Source organism: Haplochromis burtoni, unplaced genomic scaffold (genome assembly GCF_018398535.1).
Source record: "Haplochromis burtoni strain Fernald_Lab_line unplaced genomic scaffold, NCSU_Asbu1 Contig_751, whole genome shotgun sequence".
NCBI classification, from domain to species: domain Eukaryota; kingdom Metazoa; phylum Chordata; class Actinopteri; order Cichliformes; family Cichlidae; genus Haplochromis; species Haplochromis burtoni.
In genome coordinates, this window is record NW_024583112.1 from 33,243 (window position 1) to 54,223 (window position 20,981).

The 20,981-nt window shown below is 39.1% G+C and overlaps 1 protein-coding gene across 3 annotated transcripts in view; it reads left to right on the forward strand.

Annotated features, from left to right (window-relative positions):
* LOC102296181 (serine/threonine-protein kinase ULK4) overlaps positions 1–20,981 on the forward strand; it is a 78,123-nt gene that overhangs the window by 31,751 nt on the left and 25,391 nt on the right. For 2 of the 3 annotated variants that reach the window (XM_042215546.1, XM_005950094.3), the window contains exons 10-16: positions 1,087–1,138; positions 2,754–2,943; positions 3,875–3,967; positions 8,895–8,943; positions 10,599–10,704; positions 18,447–18,613; positions 20,413–20,514. In XM_042215546.1, coding sequence (XP_042071480.1) covers positions 1,087–1,138; positions 2,754–2,943; positions 3,875–3,967; positions 8,895–8,943; positions 10,599–10,704; positions 18,447–18,613; positions 20,413–20,514 — 759 coding nt within the window. The remainder of the gene's footprint in view (positions 1–1,086; positions 1,139–2,753; positions 2,944–3,874; positions 3,968–8,894; positions 8,944–10,598; positions 10,705–18,446; positions 18,614–20,412; positions 20,515–20,981) is intronic. The other variant, XM_005950097.3, reaches the window with a different exon arrangement.

Sequence of the window (20,981 nt, forward strand, 5' to 3'; positions counted from 1 at the left end):
TGTAAGTTCTTAAAAAAGTTAACTGAACACTTATTTTTCTTTAGTCATGTTCAAATGCAAATTAGACACTTTAATTACTTTGGATATTTATATTATACAACAAATTATTCTTTAGTTACTGTTGGAGTGATGAGATTTCTTTTCTGCACCACTAAAAAAGCAGCTAGGAGAAAGACAGGAAAATGGACAAATGTGAACAAGAAAGGCTTTCATAAATATGAGGAACGCACTGCCCATAGTTACAGAGTTCAGAGAGAATGCACCCAGATCTGCACGTCTCAACACACACACACACACACACTCACACACACACACACACACACACACACACACACACACACACACGGCTCCATGCAGTCTTTTGATGGTTGTGATAGTAATACACCAACCATTAAGTGGTGGACAACATCCTTTGTAGTTTTTTTTCTTCTGGCTTTCAATGTAATGACCTCACACATCCTCACTCAGCATTAGTGGTGTTTCTATGGTAATATTAGTAATCATGCAAATTCATGCAATACAGATTCATACCTAAATAAGAGCTTTGACAGTTGTGAAAATACGCGTGCGTGTCTGTGTGTTTGTTTGTTTGATCAAAGAAACCATTCAGCAGTGCATTTCCATAGTAATTTGATCCTCTGTGACAGTGGTCTGTGGTCGATGCTCGCAGAATTAATATAGTACAGCGTCTCCTGTTCATTTTTATCTAAAAATATAGACTCTGCTTTTAGAGATGTTATACAGAATATTAACTCTATAGCTGTTTAGAGGACACCATGATTATGTTTATAAATACCCTCATTTGCCTCAAATTAGAATATATGGGACATTACTGAACTAATATTTACACCTTGTTCTTAAAAGCCGTCAGCAGAGGAGTGGATTTTTATTTCACTTCAGTGTTTTAACCTGAGTCGTTTCACATCCATGACATCATTTGTAGCTGAACTTGTGAAACACTAGATTATAACAGATTTTTCTAGCTTGTTACAGGTTTAATACTAAAACCAACTTGCTTCTTTGGTGACCAGGATCAAATACAGTACCATATAACATTTTTTGTTTGTTTGTTAATGTCTCTTGAAGGTCGTGGATGCCATCCTGCCTCCTCTGACAACAATGGCTTTCAGCAAAAATGGTATGAATGGTGCGGTCAGTTTTTTGAGGAAAGAGAGTGTGAAGGAGAGAAGATGAGGGAAGAATTGTTAATGTCAGAGTGAGAGAGAAAGAAATGGCAAATGGGGAAAGAGGCAGAGCGGGTTCAGAAGCCTGATGGCTGGGGACCTTTAGTTCCTGTCACAGGCAGTGATTTTCTTCTTGTTTCCTGTTTGTTAGGGTTCTAATAATTCTCCAAAGAGACGAGATCACGAAGAAAAAGTTCACTACTTACCTAAACAATCTGTAAATATTACAGCATTTAACAAACTAGCATACTGCCAGCTCCCTTGCGATACAAGTAGATAAAACTGCAATACAGCATTGCTTATGTTTGTACCACAACTGAGCGAAATACCAAAAAGTAATCTTTAAAAAAAAATATAGGTATCCGCATTTATTAATTACCATATCACCAATACAATAATAACAGCTTCTTTTGGGTTTTGGAACCTGAATGAGTCATTACAGTTTTGACTTTATGGGTCAGTATGCAAAAGAGCCAGCTGTCAGGGTAAAAGGTTTTTTGTTAGCCATTATAATGGTGCTACTTGTTGTCTTGTTGAAGCTCAAAATATTAGGTTTCCATGTGGGTATTTTGTTGTTTTTCCAAGCTTGTTGGTATTCTTACAGTATATATAGTACATATGTGTGCTGTCTAATGTTTCTTATAGTGTCGTGTGAAAAACAACAACAACTGACTCAAAGGCTTGTAGAACCACCTTTAGCAGCACTAACTGGCAGCAATCGTTTTCTGTATGACTTTTCCATTCTCTGCCATTCTTATGGAGGAATAAGGTTGAGGTCTGGACTTTGACTGAGCCACTTCAACACTTAGATGTTTTCTTTTTCAGCCACTGTTGTATATTTGCTGCTGTGCTTGAGATCGTTGTCCTGTTGCATGACCTAGTTTCAGCCAAACTTCATCTGTCAGACACACAGCCTTCCATTTGACTTAATAACTTGGTATGATAAAATACTTTAGTATAAGGAGGAGTTCGTGGTTGACCCAATGATTGCAGGGTACCAAAGTCCTATTGCTGCAAAACTGAGGCCTGTAGAGTCAGAGATTTAGGTCTTAGATTTTTCCTTAGACTATGTTCATTCTTTAATCCTTAATCTCAAGTTTTGCGACATCCTAAAGTTTCAAATGCCATTCAGCAAATTCATTCAGAATTGTTTATGCATATTATTATCACCTCAGAACCCATTGTCCCCTTTCATTTATGGAAGTAAATCACGTGACATATACTTGTCCAACTAACACTAACTACCCCGACCCCCAAGACACACTAATCTAATCTAATTGACATAATACTTTCCCTAGCTGCTTACCCTAACCATCAAAATGAACCATTAGCCTACACCTAACCATAACATAATTGTAACCCTGACACTAAAACCACATTTTGAGTTTCAAAAATGCCTTCAAACTTGTGGAGACTTGGATTTTGTCCCAATAAGGGCTGTTGGTCTCCACAAGTATAGTAAACTTGCAATTTTTGGTCCCCACAAAGATATGTAAACATGGTACACACAGTATTCTAAACACTTACTCCTAATAATACTCTCTCTTCCTGTCTTTGTGTGTGGTGCAGTGGAGTGGTCTGTGTTTGTTTTGAGGGTGTTGTCTGAACTCAGTCTAATCCTGCTGGTCCAAGATGGTGTTGATACTGAGGTAAAAGAGGAAAGGACAGAGGAAAATAAAGAGAGAAATGAGAAGGAAGGACAGGCGGCAGAGGAAAGAGGGGATGGACTCTCGTGTATCACTGAATCTCTCCTTTCAAGGTTGGTCTGGTTTATTCTAAGTGCAGCTTCAGTGTTTCTAGATTCCTCCTGTATTTGCTGTCTCTATAGGAACAGATACTTTCCCCTTGAATGACATTTTTAAAATCACTACAGCTTAACCAAAATAATGACAGACTGTCAGTTTAAATGATAGATATAATAATATGTAATATACAATACTGAAGTAGTTTCTACCCACTCTTTTGTGCTAAGGTGTTTATGTTCACATTAAAGCAAATTTCTCTTGACTATTTTACAACCAAGACAATAAGTCTGACCTAATCCTTACCCGACACAGGTAATTTACATAAACATAATATTATAACCAAAAGAGCTTCATTAGTGATGGTGCCAGGTTAAAGACAGCTCAGTTGCAACAGATGATTTCAGAGTTGATCTTTAAAAAGTCTGAGACTGAAGTATAGAAGTCTAACAATGAAAAATTGTTGTAATAGGGTTTTTTTGAAGATGTATATCAGATATAAATGATATTGTGTGGATTTGTTAATCCACTTTATAATATGTTGTAGTTTGTAAAATGCTTCTACAAATACAGAAAACTGGCAAGTGACTGTTCAATCTATGAAAAGGGGACAATGCATTTTACACAAGTCAAAGAATAGCTACACAGTACAAAAAAAGATGCTTGTATGATAGCCTCACAGGTTACCGCTTGTTCACTTTTATTTCTACCAATATTTCTCCTCCTCAAAGTCAGTCCTTTCTTCCTCCTAGTTTCTCCCCTAGCTGCTTCTGTCTACGTTCTTTTCTCTGCTTCTCCTATTATAAGTCTAGTTCTCCCCTCCCCCTCTTCTTCACCCCTCTCTCCAGATCTGTTCTAGTTTACTCTCTCTTACTAATGATCAGAACACTGCATTAATTATTAACACTTCGAAAGCCAAATGTTGTACTCAGACATGTTTATGTCTAGGTACGAGACTCTTCTACGAGCACCGGAGCCTATACCCCTCCATGCACTCAAACTGTTGGTATCAATGACTGAACACAACAGTCAAACCTGCAGGTAATGTGAACACATCAGCCACACACACAATTAATCACAGACAAGAAAGACTGTTGAAGCATTGTGACCTTGCTAATATGAACTTTACTTGTAATCTTTATTAGGATAATGTTGTTTACTGGTAATATAGTAAAGAAAGTATTACAAAATACTCCTAGCATCCATTTAAATCCATTATCTGCTTCTCTATTTTTTTCCCAAGACGCAGAATAGGTAGCACGCAAGTATTTTGCAGTCCTAGCAGGTTCAGATACAAATATACACGGGCGCATTTTAGGCACTCTGTAATGTTTTAATGCCAAGGCCATTCATTCCCAATTCAGCACTGTGAATCATTCACACACTGCACACAGACACACACACACAGATGAATGTTCACTGTCTTAAACACACACAAACACACTCCTCCGTATTATAAGCAGTAATTTATTTGCCAACTCCTGAACACAGATATACACAAATGATTATTTGCTTGTTGTAGGTGATGCACATTCAGAGCTAATAGCAACAAAACCTTCACAGCTCCAGCACTGCTGGTGATCTGCATTCAATGACACCCTTTGAGCACCCTTAAAGGTGGTATTTTCTACATTAGTAATCAGTTTAGTGGCAGGCATAAGGTGCTGTATCAGCTGAGATGTGTAAAGACTTGACATGTTGTGCTGATATACCTTGGCACACTAGCTAGTCCAGAGAAGCTTTGCTTAAAAATGCGACACACGTTCTTTAAATATACGACACTAAGACAAAATTATTGCTCGCGTTGAAGTGAGATTCACTACTGCATAATGTGGAAGTAATTCACTATGCAGGAATTTAAAAAACATCGCTCAGAAAAGCAGTCATCTGACACCCAAATAAAAAGTGGTAATGATGTGTTGCTGTTGCACAGGAAATTTGCTGATTCCTTGTCTAGCCATGAGATGACTCACTTGTGTGTGCATGTTGTGTGTGTGTGCATGCGTGCGTGCATGAATGCTTGCGTAAACACATGTGTGTGCATGATGATGTATGTGTGTTTGATAGATGTGCTTTGACAGCAGCTGTCAGTAAGTCTTGATTCTCTGGTCATCTGTCTTCTCGTCTCAGCTGTTGGCAGGGATAGAAAGTGTGGGTGAAAAGAGAGGAGGCAGAAAGATTGAGGAGGGGAAGTGGATAAAGGTGCCAGGAAAAGGATAGGAGGAGGAACTAGGAAAGAGAATCTTGGGAGAAAAGAAAATGTTGATGAGGCCAGAAGGGTTGAGAATAAAGGAGAAGTGTTAATTGGTTAGAAAGTATAATTAGATGTGTGTCACCTGGCTCAGAAGATAACTGGAGGAAAGAGCAGGGGAAAACTGTAAAACTATGTGCAGTTTACACTATGAGATACACATTTCAGCTCAGGAACACTATGTTGTAAACTGTAGTTGTTACTTCAACAATACTCTCAGCATTTTTAGATTTAGTTGACTCTGTGTAAGGCATGCTCTATTTTAGCTCTAGAAATGCAGTCATTCATATTGGTGGAACACAATTTGGACATGGACATGTACCTGGTCAAATGCTGCAGTTGATCCAGAGATTTACATTTAATCCTTCATCTTTAATCACTAAGTATTAATTTGGAACAATGATTAAGCCTCTGTTTTGTGGTTTCCTCATTTCCATCCCAGCTTCTTTCCACATTTTATCTTCTCCAGCAATAATAGTTCAACAAATTTCTAATCACTGCCAGTCACCTTCCATCTCTATCCATCCCATCCTCCTCTACTCCTAGAGTTTAAAGTTCGTCCTCACAGCTGAGTATGCCCCTACTTCTCTTATCAGTAATATTACCCCATTTCGTCTCCATCCTTCTCTTCCACCACCTCTCCTCATCCCCCTTTTTCTTAGACACAAGTAGAGTGACGTGAACTTTTCAAATTGGTGTCAGGACTCTTTCCTCTACATCTGTTTTCGCGCTCACTCTTTTCCTTTGACATTATTAACAACATTTTACATTTTTTTTTCTCTGCCTCCCTCGCTCTCATTCTCTCACCATCTCTAATTTATTAACATTAGTCCACATTTTTCTTTTTCTCTGTGCCCTTTCTCCACAACTTTCCCTCCATCACTGCGGTTATACAATCAGAAATTAAATTGCCTGGGTCTTGGTTAGATAAGTGTGGCTATGAAGCCAGCCGAGCAGTAATTAGATGGTAAATTGGGGACATTAACGTTGGGAAGGCAGCCTGCTGTCTCTCTCTCCATTATCACAGTCCAGACACACCTTCAAACAACTACATTTACTATGACCTTTAGCCGGAGAACCTCATGCTGTGTGGTTACATATGTGTTTGCCCATGGATTTTCAATTTCCTTTAAGGCATCCTTTCAGCATATGTGCCATATGTGTCGATGTGGTATTTTCACGCATACCCATCAACAAAGTAAAGAGGTAGTATTTGTCATAGTTTAACAGTACTGGCTGTTTATAGATTTCATTTTGATAAGATTTTATATTTAAACAACTCGTGTTTTCTGCCTGTTCTTTCCTTTTAATATGGACTCATAGACTCAGTCTATGAGTCTAAATCCATTATATCAAATTGCAGTAGTTAATTGGACACCAACATCTCTCTGTTCCATGTAAAGTGGATTCATTAACTGTTAACACAAAAGTGGCCATTTTCTCAGGCTAAAACGCTGTAATTGCCTCTAACAGCCTGTTTTACTGGTCTTACTCTCCACTGTAAATAAATGGGAAAAAAAGGTCTTTTTTTAAGTTAGTTATTAGAAAAAAAGTATAATTTTCCTCTCTAGGCAAGTACTAATACATTATGGTATCAGATAATTTGTCAGTGCTGTTAATTATAAGCCCCTGACTGTAGCTATCTACTTCGTTGTATTTATCATCTCTTTATGTGCAAAAAGGTTTCATTTTGAATTTTGTTAGCTTTACAAAGCTGTGTAGCTGACATAAAGTATATAAAACTAGAGTAGAGCTGAGGTTAATAAGCGCATACTGTGGTATTTATTGCATTACCTCTAATGAAACAGCTGTTGAGTGAATGTGTGATGTGATGATGATGCAGTGCAGCATTGTCTCGTCTTATTATAGGTTGTCTGTTGAACCCTGTTCATTGTATGCTGTTGCGCCCTGTGTCCTGATGAATGGCTGGTAGTTTAAAGGTGGTCCAGTTTATCATGTTGTGCTGGCCTGGCCTGTCCTTTCATCTCTGAGCCTATCACCTCTCTAATAGGAGGCCATCCATCACATCTACAAGCAAACAATCAGACCCAAACAATAACAAATGCGCACACACACACACACACACACACACACACACACACACACACACACACACACACACACACACACACACACACTTTAACACATGTCTAAAAGGTTGAACTGTACATTAAAATACATCACCATGGCAGGTAAAGAGAACCTACAACAGCAATTCATTACGTTCCTTAAATTCACATTTCTTCAAGCTTCCTGCACCTGTAGTCAGTGATTGTTTTCAGTAAAGATTATGGAGATTGAGTGACTGCAACTAAAGATAAAGTTACACTGTGCTTATACTTTTGTGGTGCTCATGACAGCATCCATCAGAATATCTCAATTCACCAAAGTAAATCTAACAATGTAACCATGAAGGGATCTAATGTTACTAACTAAAACCACAAAGTTAACTATTAAACAATAGTTACATGATGCCCAGGAAGTACGTGCAGTGGTGTAGAGAATATGTTATCATCATGAAACATGCATGCTTTGTTCTGGCTCTTTGTATACAAGGTAGGTGAGAGGACATCAGTATCTGATGGAACAAGGAAACCTAAAAGAACAAACACTCACAGAAGACAGTATATAAGTACAAATTACCTGTAAGTGGTGAAAAAAAAAAAGACGCTTGAGCTCTGAGGACAGCCTGAGATGATCATTTGGTATTCTTTGCTGTTCAGATGTTCTTTTTACTTAGTCATCTGACTTTGTTTGTTTGTTTGTTTGTTTTAATGAAAATGCCTCCAGGTTAATGAGCCATTGTTTTCACTTTCTAGAAGCAGCACACCAATAAAATGCTGTCCCATATTTGTAATGAAGTGGAACATTTTGTTTGCTAATTTAAAAAAAAGGGCAGTTTTTTAAGTTTAAATCCACATTTCCATAGGTTGAATGATCCTGCTGGAGAACCTATAAATCATAGTTAGAACATGGACAGATTTATAAATCAGTGGGCAGGCTTTGTTACCGTCAGAATATCAACACCTGTCTGATTTTTGCTAGTTTTATTCACATTACTGCCTGAATGCTTTCTTGCTTACTAATTCACAAAGACCCATAAACAAAATGTGCGTGCATATATGTAGACACTCCACCCACTCAGTAACTGATTGAGGTTTAAAGAAGATCAATCAAGAAGTAGACAGAATGTCATTGTTAATATAAACATCCATCTCCCTCCCTCCCTCCATCTTTCTTCTTCTGTCTCTTGCCTTCCCCCCAAGCTTTTCAGTGTGGATTTATCCACATTACTCCTTTTTATTTTCCATTTTCCTCTCATTCGTTTGTTCCTCCACCTCCTCCACCTCACACCTCTTCTCTAATCTTCCCTCTTTTTCCTCCACTTTGCAAAATGTAATCTTTTCTAACCTTATCTTGCTTTAAACTCTCATCACCTTTTTCCATGTCCTTCCCTCTTGTCTCTCACCTGCTTTTACTTCATCTGCTCACATCGCTTCTTCTCTTTTTCTTCTCGCAATTCCACTGGTACTAGACGGAAGTCATTGTACCAGAACTCCACCCTTAATGAAGATGAAATAGCCACTTTTATCTGCTTGTGTGTGTGTGTGCAAACAGCATGCCTGAACAGCACATTTAAAACATTAAATTAATTCCTTGCCCTGATTTTTCTGCTGCTACCTAAAGTGTATATTCTCTTTTTCTTCTCCTTTTCAGATTGATCAAACGTAGTAGGATCCTACCAATGGTCTTTCAGCTCATTATGGTAAGAAAGCAGTGATGTTTCATCATTTAGTCTTCAAGCCAGTATCTAAATTACTTTACCAGTCAAACTGGTCAGTAAATTCAGTGCAGTTTTAAAATAAGCTCATCAAAGTTTGTATTATTGTAGCATTTCTATTCTGTTTATATTCAGTCTATTATGTCTGTTTCCTTCTTTTTGGTCTCTCCTTCCATCTAACCCTCAAATGTTTATGTAAATTAGTCTGAATAATGTTGACCTATTAGAGGGCTGGTGTAATTGACTGGCAGGTCAGCAGCAGAGAGGAGGAACGGCTAATAGAGTGGAAAGATGAACTCTGCTATTAAGATCATGTACAAGGGCTTGCACGCAAACACATGGCACTCGTCTGTTCTCAGTGAGCCATAACAGTGTTTCCAGTAAACCATTTCACCTGACCCTTTTTGCATGCGAACAATTTAATGCACCCACCAACACAGTACAACCAAACCAGCTCTAATTTATGCTTCACACAAACACATGCACTCACACAAACGCGCACACTCAATAACTCTGTTCTGCATGGCTGCCTGTCCAGCCCCAGCTAGCTGATACAGAATTTTAAACACTGCTGTCCAACAGCCTGATTAACTCGTCTCCTGATTGTTTACTCCTGCCTGAACCAGTCATGTCTGGATCCATTAGTGCCGTCTATACAGCTCACATTTGAATTGATTTATACTCCCTGAAACTCTCTGATGTAGATTGATTACACCTGTCGCTGGTGATCACACTTGTCATGGAGAAACTCACCTAATTGTATTTGTCTAAATGATGTAGTAGTTCTGCTTCAGACATGAAAGGACCTCAGGATGCTGGTTAGACCACGGCTCTGAACGGGGTGTTAGCCGTGCCTGAGGTGGCAAAAGACTGATCAGAGGGGAATGCTTGCAGTAAATGCTTTAACAAATCCTGCCTGGCTGAAAGTGTTCACAGTGCAGCTACACCGCTTATGCAAGTCAGATACTTATCCCTTCATGTGCAAGGTCCAAGTTAAACTTTGGTTTGCCGTTCCTCACTGTCCATTGTCAGCTTTATGCTTTTAGTGAGAACGTACAGTACAGTGCAGTATTTTTATAACTTTTTAGTCTTTAAAGATCAAAATAGATTAGCTTTGTCATTTGTGGCTCCTGACAGGCCGTTTGTCCTCAGCACAAACTGATGTCATTGTCTCCAGCCGCAGGCAATTGCACATGATGAGTACTAGCCAGGCTAATCACCACGTACACAGATCACACCGATGTGCACCAACCCTGCAGGCAGAGCTGGTGTATCTCAGAGAGGATCAAATAGTGAAGTGGGGGCAGGAGGGGGAAGGAGAAGTGAATTACTGTAGGAGGGAGGAGAGAATATTTTGAAAAGAGGAGAAAGATGAAATAAGAGGAGTAAATAGGATGGGTAAGAGGGAGGTGAAGATTACACTTTCAGTCTTTAAAAACAAATAAATAAAGGCACCTTTTTTAATAAAACAATCCACTACTTTATTAAATAATTAACTGTGTTCTCAAGACAGTATGTGCAGTATAAATAACAAAATGATGACAAAACCATGTTAGATATTAGCTGTTTTGGGTTAATTGTGAAATGTTATAAGCAAACCTGTAATTTACTTATCCTGTGTCTGTCTCCTGTTTTTCTAGGCCAATAGAAGTAACGTTATCAGTGGGATAGTCCAAAACGCAGTTGTTTTGCTCTGCAATCTTAGTGAGGGCACAATCCAGGATCAGCAACCACTGTATCAACAAGGTAGAGTGTGTCTGAATTCCTCATGGAGAGAAAGATCTAGATTTTCTCTCCTTTAAAAGGTACTAAATTCTTCTTATATTTTCCTGCATTGTGTTGCAACACATGTACTATTATCAAGGACACTTAGTCATCGAAAGGCATCTGTTCTGCTCACATTAGTGATTGTTATGTTACTTGTTGACATCCCTGATACCCGACCACATTGTAGTGTAATGCTTATTCAGGTCAGCAACCTTGGCTGTGTGTGCCTGAGGCGGAGGCCATGCTTTTTGTCTCTCAGCTACTATGAATAATCTGAGATTTTCCTGTCAATTGCAAGTGATTCCAGGGGATCCTTAGGGAGAAGTCAAATTTATGTTTTTTGTTCTCTTGGTGTGAGGACATTGTTCAGAAGTCTAGTTTAGGCCTATTCTGGCCATGAAGAGTTAGTTGGGGATTAGGACTTTAATTAGGAGGAAGCAATAGTGAGGCACAAAGCTTTGGTACACTGTGGATGCCTGCCCAGAATATGTGTGTGTGTGTGTGTGTGTGTGTGTGTGTGTGTGTGTGTGTGTAAATGTTTTGGGACCCACAGTTCAACAGTGTGATTGCAACACCTCAATAACACACATTTTCTCAAGTTTCTATTTGAGGACTGTGTTCATTTCTTTCTTTCTTTTTTATTCACTCATCATTCTGTTTCATTTTGTCCATCAAGTATCTTTATATACTTGCATACTAACTCCTCCTCTCCCTCTGTTTCCATTGGGTCAGCAATGGAGCAGTCTTGAAGTCAGCATCATTATCATCCAATCAGCACCTCTCTCAACAAGAATCTGTCAACCCAGCACTAATACTGGCCTGGCAATTAACGCTATCTCCACTCCTCTCCTCTTGTTCTGTTCCCTCCTCTCCTCCTCTCCTTTTTGTCTCGTGCTATCAGCCACTTTTCCAATCTACTCAGCTCACATCTTGGCCCCTCATCTCCTTTCCTTCCTCACGTCTGTTCCCAGTTTTACCCTCTCCCATCTCCTCTATTTTGGGCTCCTGTTCTGCCTTCTCGTCTTTCTCCCTTGTTTTCCTTGTGGTCCCTCCAGATGAGTGTGGTGATGGCAAGAACGAAGGGAAAGGGAGAGAAGGAAAGAAGAGGAAAAGGGAGGAAGCGTGTATAATTGGGTTTTTAAGGTGTGACAGAGCGAGGAGGGGAAGGGTGGTGTTCTTGTTCATGTCTGTGTGTGTGTGTGTGTGTGTTAGGAGGCAGTGAAATAGACAGTGAAGAAGAGAAAAATAGGGAGGTGGTTTTTTTGTGCCTGTGTAACTGTATTTGTGCTTCTGCTTCTGTGTATCTGTGAGAAGAGGGTGTGTGTGCAGCAGTGAATGCAGGAAAACCTCATATTTGTGTGCGTAAGAGAGAGAGAGTTGGGGAGATGAGGTTTATAATTGGGCAGATTTGCCTCCGACTGAGATAATACCCCCTGGGGAATGAAGACAGAGGAAGCAAAGAGGGAGAGAAACAGAGATAGAGAGGAAGAACAGAACAACGGAGGAAAAAAAGAAGATGGCACAAAAGCATGAAAGAGAAAAGGGATGGAAAATGACGGAGGCAGAAAAGCAAAATAGGAGGTAAAAAGGGTAGCATGAAGGTGAGAGAGGGAAGCATGGGACACACAGAGCGAGAATGTGTTGAATCTGGGTTGGAGACAGCAAGGGATAACACGGTAGAGGAGAAAATTGGAGGTTAAGATGAGTGACAGTTTGATAGCAGAAGAGATTTTGGGATGCAAGAGGGAAGAATAACTTGATGCCTTAGTGTGAGATTTCTAAACAGAGTAAATATTTTAGGTGATAATGGATGATCGGCTTTAATTTGAAAACATGCAGCAGACTAAGGAAGAAAGTTTAGGCTCTAATCTGATCATACACGGATATAAAGCCTAGGGCTTCTCTGCCGAGAATAAATTTGAGACCAATTTTGCAGGCACACTGGCATGCAGGCTGTTATTTAATAAGGAAATGGTCACATCTAGAGCATGTCAAGCTCAGAAATTCAGCCCAACAGTTCAGAAATGTTTGCACCCTGAGTGAACCTTGAGTTTGGTCCTGGGCCGAGTGTCAGTTAAAGTGTGCTTATCCTTTTAATTAATTAAAGAGCTACTCAGGGGCTCTGTTTGTCTTCAGAGTTCTTGACAGTCACTGTGGTGCCTCTCAAGGTTAAATCCATCACACTTCATTTTTCATTATTTCTCTTGACCCTTGTAAGAAACTGAGATATTTCAGAAAATCTCTTCTGCTCCGATGTTATCTAGTTTCTTTCAATTTGCATTTATAAATTCCCGTTTCAAATTGGTTTCAGCATAATTTCCCAAATGCATTCTCTAATAGTTCACACTGTGTCCATATGTGTCCAGTCAAAAATAATGCCCCCCAAGCATAATTTATACCATAAAAATCTGTCTTTGTTAATTAAGGGTGCAGTATTTCATTGTTTCATTGTCTTTGCATAAAGTTACATGTCTTCAGAGTCTCTACAGACCCAGAAAAATAGAAAAGATTACCATGCATGTCTCTACAGATCAGAAAGAATGAAAAACAACCGTTTGGGTAGGTAGCCACCTTAAATAATAATAATAAAACAATAAAATCAGATAATCTGGCTGGGTGGAAAAAATGGCTTGAGAAGCATGGGTTTTTCTGTTTATGCTATAAATTTAGACAACAGACTTGGTAGCTAACTGACATAAATAACACATCATTAACTATATGTTGGTTCCCTAAAGTCAGTTTACATTAACATTAGGGGTACTCAGGCAGAAAAGGCATATCGGGCAGGTTATATTTGAAACTTAGACATGGAAGATTTGAAAGCATAAACATTGTGTGGTCCAAAGGTCTGTTATCATAGGAAATATCACATAGAGTTATGGTACACAGAATTAAAGTCAGCTAAAATAATATTTATTAATTATATGTACATCTTTCTTTTTTTTTTCTTCTTTTTTTTGAGTAATATTCACCTGGACTTAAACTAAAAAAGTTACATTTACACATTTTTGACATTTTTAATTTTAATTGTTAGAATTCTGAGCAAGTTCCTGGCCCCACTTCTCTACATGCCCATCTCAATGTACTGTATAAGGCGCACTAAGTGAAAACAAAAACAGTGAAACAAAACAGTCAGATAAGTCAAATTTTACTCAACTCATTCTTCTTGCTTCCTCCACTTCCGTACCAGTGATTCATTAACGTTGAATTTTCTCGCAGCTGCTCTATTCTCTTGTTGTTGCAGTATATTATTGACTAACCTCGTATTGTGGATGGATTATCTTAGTTGTTCTCCTGACTGAAGTTTACAGCATCCTGCCATGCGATTGCATTTGTCCCCAACCATCGGGAACCTTCACATTAACTTTTATCAAGTGGAAAAAAATTAGCATTCATCCTCCAGCTTCACTGTGTTTGTTATGCTAACATAGCTGTGTCGCTAGCAATCAGGTAGCACATCATTATATACCAGCTAGTCCAACTTCAGTAACCCTACAAAAGTCACATAGTATATCATATTTCGGTGGAAACTAGCGAGCTAACTTCCTGCTAACTTCTAACTCCATTAAATGTATTACATTCTGTTTTCATGGATGCCTGGATATTAAACTTAATTGTTACACCTCATAAAGCAGCAACACTGATCATTTTATTAAAGATGAAAGAATTTAGACAGTTTTTAACTCTCAGTGATGCCGCAGTTTTTTGGACCTGAAGTGGGCGGAGTTTTGGACCTAGATTACTCCACAAGGCTCCTGACTACGGTAGCCATAATGCTCCGACAATCCATCAACCGGTCCGGCTTCGTAGCTTACCAAAGACGTACTAAAACATTTTTTGACAGATTTCTGAGTGCCATGTACCACATAAAATCGGTTTGAGGTCAGTAAGGACAACCAGAATTCATACATAACACACACCGGATTATAAGGCGCACTGTCAATTTTTGTGAAAATTAAAGGATTTTAAGTGCGCCTTTTAGTGCCGAAAATACGATAGATGTTTGTGTGGTATACTATACTATTATACACCACATTCTATAAGCAGAAAAACATTGTCTTATGGTTAGGTCCATATATATATATTTGGACACGTTTTGTTTTTCTACCTGTTTACAGAAACATATTTATAGTTATATAATGACCTTAACAGAAGTTATATAAGTGGACATAATGTGTAGACCAGGGCTGCCCAATCCCAGTCCTCGAGAGCTACTATCCTGGAGCTTTTAGATGCATCCCTACTCCAACACAGCTGAATCAAATGTTTGATTACCTCTTCAGCATGCCATCGTGTTTGGCAAAGGCCTGATAACAAGCCATTCATTTGATTCGGGTGTGTGGGAACAAGGATGCATCTAAAAGCTGCAGGACGGTAGCTCTCGAGGACCGGGATTGGGCACCCCTGGTGTAGACTCTGAGCTTTCATTTGAGGCTGTCTTCATTTAAATTTGAGGAAGGGTTTAGAAGTTTCAGCCGCCCTTTTTTTAAAAGGACCACAAGTAATTGGCCATGAAATGGCTTTGACTCAAAGGCAATTTCATGGGCAGGTGTGGGCAATTCCTTCATTATGTCATTACCAATTAAGCAGATAAAAGGAGTTGATTTGAGGTGTGGTGCTTGCATTTTGGAAGATTTTGCTGTGAACAGACAATATGTGGTTGAAACAAGGATCACTTGTTTCACCTGCATGGAAAGCAGGTGAAACAAGTGATCCTTACGCTGCAGAAACAGAAGAAAACCACCATTATCCATGGTGAAGAGAGCCCTTCACAACAGCCAACCAGGTGAACAACACTTTCCAGGAGGCAGGCATATCAATATCCAGGTCTATAATAAAGAGAAGACTGCATGAAAGTAAATACAGAGGGTTCATTGCAAGATGTAAGCCACTCATAAGCCTAAAGAATAGAAAGGGTATAATGCAATTTGCAAAAAAAAAAAAAATCAAAAAAAGGCAGCACAGGTCTTGAAAAACATCCTTTGGACCGATGAAACCAAGAACAACCTCTTCCAGAATGAAAAGGAGGAAACCCAGCAGCTGGTGATGTCCATGAGTTCAAGACTTCAGGCTGTCATTGGGTTTTCAAACAAGTATTAGAAATGATTGATTTTACTAATGGTTTTACTAGTGAAAGATTTTATTTTCAGTTCTTTGTCCAATTAGTTTTGAGCCCCTAAAAAGAATGGATTGTGTTAAAGTTGCCTCTGCACGAAGACTGTAGGTGCTACCATTACTTTTTTTCTCAGTTTAATTTTAATGTGAATTTTGACACAAGAACATAACTTTATAACAAAGAACAGATGTGTTGCTTGGAAGAGCCAGCTGTAGGACTCAGGATGACTGAGGATAAGGACTGAACAGATGGAGTGAAGGGCAGGCGATGGTGGAAGCATGGTTGGTTGGATGGACAAGAAGCAGCGAGCCATAGCAGAAGCAGTGTTAAGTAGGAGTGAAGGTTTGTCTTTAAGGGTTAGGGTTAAATATGCAAACTATTGCATCCCATATGTTTTTCTTAACACCTTCTCTTGACCTTGAGGTAAAATGTCATAAGGCCCCCAGGAAAGAAGAGGAATTTATGAAACCATAACCATTTGTAAACACTTAGGCTTTATAAATATGCATCAATGGCAGATGCGGCTCATTAGACTTGTACAATGTGGAGAAAGTTTTGGACCATTCCTCCTACAAAACTGTTTTAGTTTATCCATATTTCTAGGATGTTTTCAATGAACAGCTCTTTCCTCATCATGCCATAACATCTCACTTTTTAAGGTCAGCACTCTGACTTGGCCATCCCAAAACATGAATTTTCATTCTCTTTCATCCATTCTGTTGTTTATTTACTAGTGTGATTTGGGTCAGTGTCTTCTTGTATCACCCAGGCTCTCCTAAACTTCAGGTCATGAACTGTTGCCCTGAATTGTGCTTTTAAAAGTTCAAGATACAATTTTGAATTAATCAGTCCCTCCATCAGGCCCTGAGGCCAAACATAGCTATGTGGATTTTTGCCAGAAAGTTCCAATTTTGTCTCATCTGTCCATGAAATATTTGTCCCACAAGCAAACCGGAAATGTACTGCTTTATTTATTTATTGTTGGACAGCCTTTGTGACCTTCCATTAACACCATTCCTAGTCAGTGTTTTTCATTGACACACAACACAAAGATTTAGCAAGGTGTAAAGCTTTCTGTGGGTGTTTTACTGTCAGTCAGTAGTTGCGGTATTGGTGTGATATTTACAGATTGTCCATTTACTCAGTTTGTAGACAGCTTGTTTCAGTGCCAGCTGATGCATACCTTTGCATATGCTTTTGTAACTTTTCCACCTTTGTCCACCCTTAAAAAGCTTCTGTTAAAGTCATTTTAGTGTAATTAAGGAATAATTTCTATCTTTTTTAAAAAGAGCACACTTGGTGAGTAGTAATAATCAGCAAGTATCAGCAGCATAATACACAAAAACTATCTAAGTGGGACTGTGTTGTCAAGTTGCATTAACAGGACAAGTCTTTTTTGATTGAACAGTCAAAAGTAGAGCAGCTTGTCTAATTAATTATGAGATTGTTTGACAGTGTAACAGTACATCTCGCTGACAGCAGGCAAACTTAATGGCTTTCTAGTGTCTGCAGTGTTGCACTTTCACTCTCAAAAATAAACACACGACATCCACAGTCTAAATAAAGATCTGTTGGAAGACGAAAACAAAACTGGGTGTATTTTCCCTAGTGAAGACTATGATTTAATACACATGGTTATATAACTAAGTTTTTGTGCACAGAAGTAGAAATGAAGGACAAATCTGGGCGTATTGATTGTCTAGGTATTGTTATATTTATGGACACTGCATGTGTCATGTCTTCACTGTGACTATCCTCTGTGTCACTTTAAATTTAATAGTGATATAACATGGGTTTGCACTTTAGTAGGTGCTATTCATAGCTTTGCAAGAGGTAACAACCTCATGTTGTACATTGGACAGTTATGTAGGGAGAGACTGAGTGAGGTGAGAGAACAGACAAAAACAATAAGAATGAGTTTTTGGATGAGTATGTAGTGAGTTGCCTTGTTGCCTCTGCTGCCCTTATGTACTTTCTCATTAAGGGACTGTAACCCTGCACAGTTCAGTGTCGTATTCAAACAATTTCCTCTGATGTGCAGCTTGGTAATAACAAAATGTTAATTGAATTAAGCTTGCGTATAGGCAATCAATCTGCTCTGTAGCTGAATCAGAGGCTGAAGTTACAGATATTTATTGGTATAGTCTAATTTGTTTCCAGCTAGAGAAACATTTTTGGTTCACATGAACTTAAAGATGTTCTTGTGAATGTAATAATGTAATTGTGGTAATGTGCGTGAATTGCCTGAATTGCTTTTTGTTTCTCTTTGTTTAATAAAATGTATCGTGAACACAGGGCCTCAAAAAGACAAACATCTAATATATAGATCATTATAACATATAGAATATATTAACTGATACAATTTGTATTAAACTGGTTAAAGATTTTTGGCAGTTAAAGTGACAAAGCCGTCCTTAATTAGGTTCTCTTATATTATTATCCTTATTTTTTATGTTCACGGCTTAATAGGTTAACAATTTATATAGGCTGACAAGTTCCCAGAATGCACTGGGCATATGCAAAGCTCTGCAAAGATACAAGTTACCAAGAAAACTAAGAAATCATAGTTCAGATACAATCTTCTCCACTTTTCTTGAATACACAGGGCTTATTGAGGTGGTGGTTTGCACCCTCTCAGAAGCTGCGCTTGCTCATCTAGATAGAGAGGAGCATGCTGGAAGGAAGGTCGGCCACGTTGTGCTGCAAGCTCTGTTGGAACTGCTTCACAACGTCCTTAAGCAAACATCAGTTGTTGTCCGCTCTGCCCTGCAGGTATGAACACTCAGACACACCTGATGAACACAAACTTTACAGCTGACTGATGTCCCTTTGTGATTTCATCATGGTCCTCAAAGATGCACAGAGAGCAAACAAGAACTGCCATGTCTGAAAGATCATCGCTAGTGATGTGAGCTGGTTCTCCACCTACAACCCAGCAGTTTTCAGTTAAAGAGTCACACTGGAAGAGATCCAGTGTGCACACTGCAGAGGTGCAAGTGCAAGAGGAAATAACAGGAGTTTATTAACTGAAATAGCAGCCAAACTAGAAACTGTGTGAGCATACCAGTGAAGGAGATCATGAAAGGGAGATCATTCAAATTTAAATCAAGTGTGTTTTTTGATATTTTTATGGGCCCATTCCCCTAAAAGAAACTTAAAGAAAACTAAATATTAAGGAATCCAGGCATAATTTCAGTATCACACACTTTCAAAACGCTCAACAGTCCTTGCAAAGACATCCTTAAAGAGCCACAATACTTAATTTAGAAAATAATACTAAATTATTGTTATTTGTTAGTTTTTTTTGGCTTCATCTTGTGAAATTGGTCATTTTAGGCTCATGTATGTCCTACAGTGATTCACCACTTTTTGCCAACTTCATCTTTGGTGAGTGCGGATTCACCGACAGAATCACAAAGTGTACTTCCTCAAAATGTTGCCCTTGTATCACGTCCCTGAAGGCATGTGTCTGTGTGTGTTTGAGTGTGTGTGCCCCTTGAAGTATACAGTGAAAGCTAGCAGGTTTAAGCAACTGCAATATTGAAGTTGTGGACTCAGGAGAAAGGGTATGAAGTCCTGAATCCCTGGGACGCGCGCACACACACACACACACACACACACACACACACACAAGCATACACAGAGGGGCCTGTCTGGCTATGTCCCTGCGGCCTCATTATCACCGCTGGCTTTGTCCTTAGCTTGCCTCACTACATACACATCCACGCGCACACACTCACACTCTCGGATTGGCACACACACATCAGCCCCCATCTCCCCATAGTGTGCACCCCAGCCCAGCACATACATATTAATGCCCGGACAGGGGGTGGGGGGACTAAAGTGAAGGCAGGGTAAAAGACTGGGTGAAAGAGAGGACAGAGAAAAGAGAAGGATGGGTGGAGAGATAGGAGAGACTGAGATGGAAAAGGCAACAAGCAGAATCTGCAGCGGAAATCAATTCTGCGAGAAATGCAAAGCTCATTAAAAAGAAAACTTCAGCCCAAACCAAATTCATTTGGGTAATAAGGTCTGATAAGGAGAAAGGACGTGACTAGACCGTTTTTCTCAAAATATTACTCAGTTGGTCAAGAGGGAGCATGTCAGAGATTATATACAGTACACTACAGAAGGAAAAAATAGGACAAGCGTAGCAGAGACTTTGGGAAAGAGACAAAATATGTGCTGTTATTAGCCCATCACTAATTGGCCTGAAGTTCCACTACAGGCAGGAAGTAAAGTAAAATAAGCCAAAGTAAGTCACAGAGGTGCTAATAATGAGGGGCAAAAGAGATGATGCCTTAAGAATGAGATGCAAAAATAACTTTGTGACAAAAAAATGTTCAGCTTATGTTATCCTGAGAACTTGAAGAAGGTTTAGAATAACATAATATGTAGAAACAAAACAATTCCCTGTCTTCATCTATCAGGGTGTCTTTCTGTGTATGTCTCAGTTTGTCAGAATAAGTCTTGGCAGGTCCCTGGATCCATCGTTATTGACTGTCAAATCTCTATAAATGATTTAATGTGTGTGTGTGTGTGTATGTGTGCGTCTTTGCACGTGTGTATAGAGCCAGAGGCTATCTTGTCCAGCAGCAGAGACGGAGGCAGCAGAGAAGCTGCTCCTAGCCAACAGACCCCTGAGCCAACTCAGCACACACCTCATTCACATGGTGAGACCAACACTCACAGATCCTGTGCATGTCTGCGCATGTAAATGTGTTGTATGCATATATATTTTTTATGGTTGTTTCTGTTTGCATGTTTATATACATGTAAATATATGCTGGATACAGTGGCAAATATTGTGTTCTTGTACATAGTGCATTTAAAAAATGTATGTTTTTTAAATGCACTATGTTGTGCAGAGCTGATGCTCAGGTGGATAGGGCACATATCACCTGGGCTAAAGCAGCTTCCTGCTTGTATCCAGGCCAACCAGCCCTGGGTTCCAGTGTTAACACATGTCCATCTCTATTATGCTACCTGAATTAGATAAAAGTGCCAGTAGCCAAAAAATTAGTGACATATACAGCTCAAAGTAGGTTATTCTTTAGTTATAGACTAGGTCTCCAAATAAATCCATTAAGATCAGCAAAATAATCAGCTGCATCTGCATCTTGACTAAATATTTCTAGAG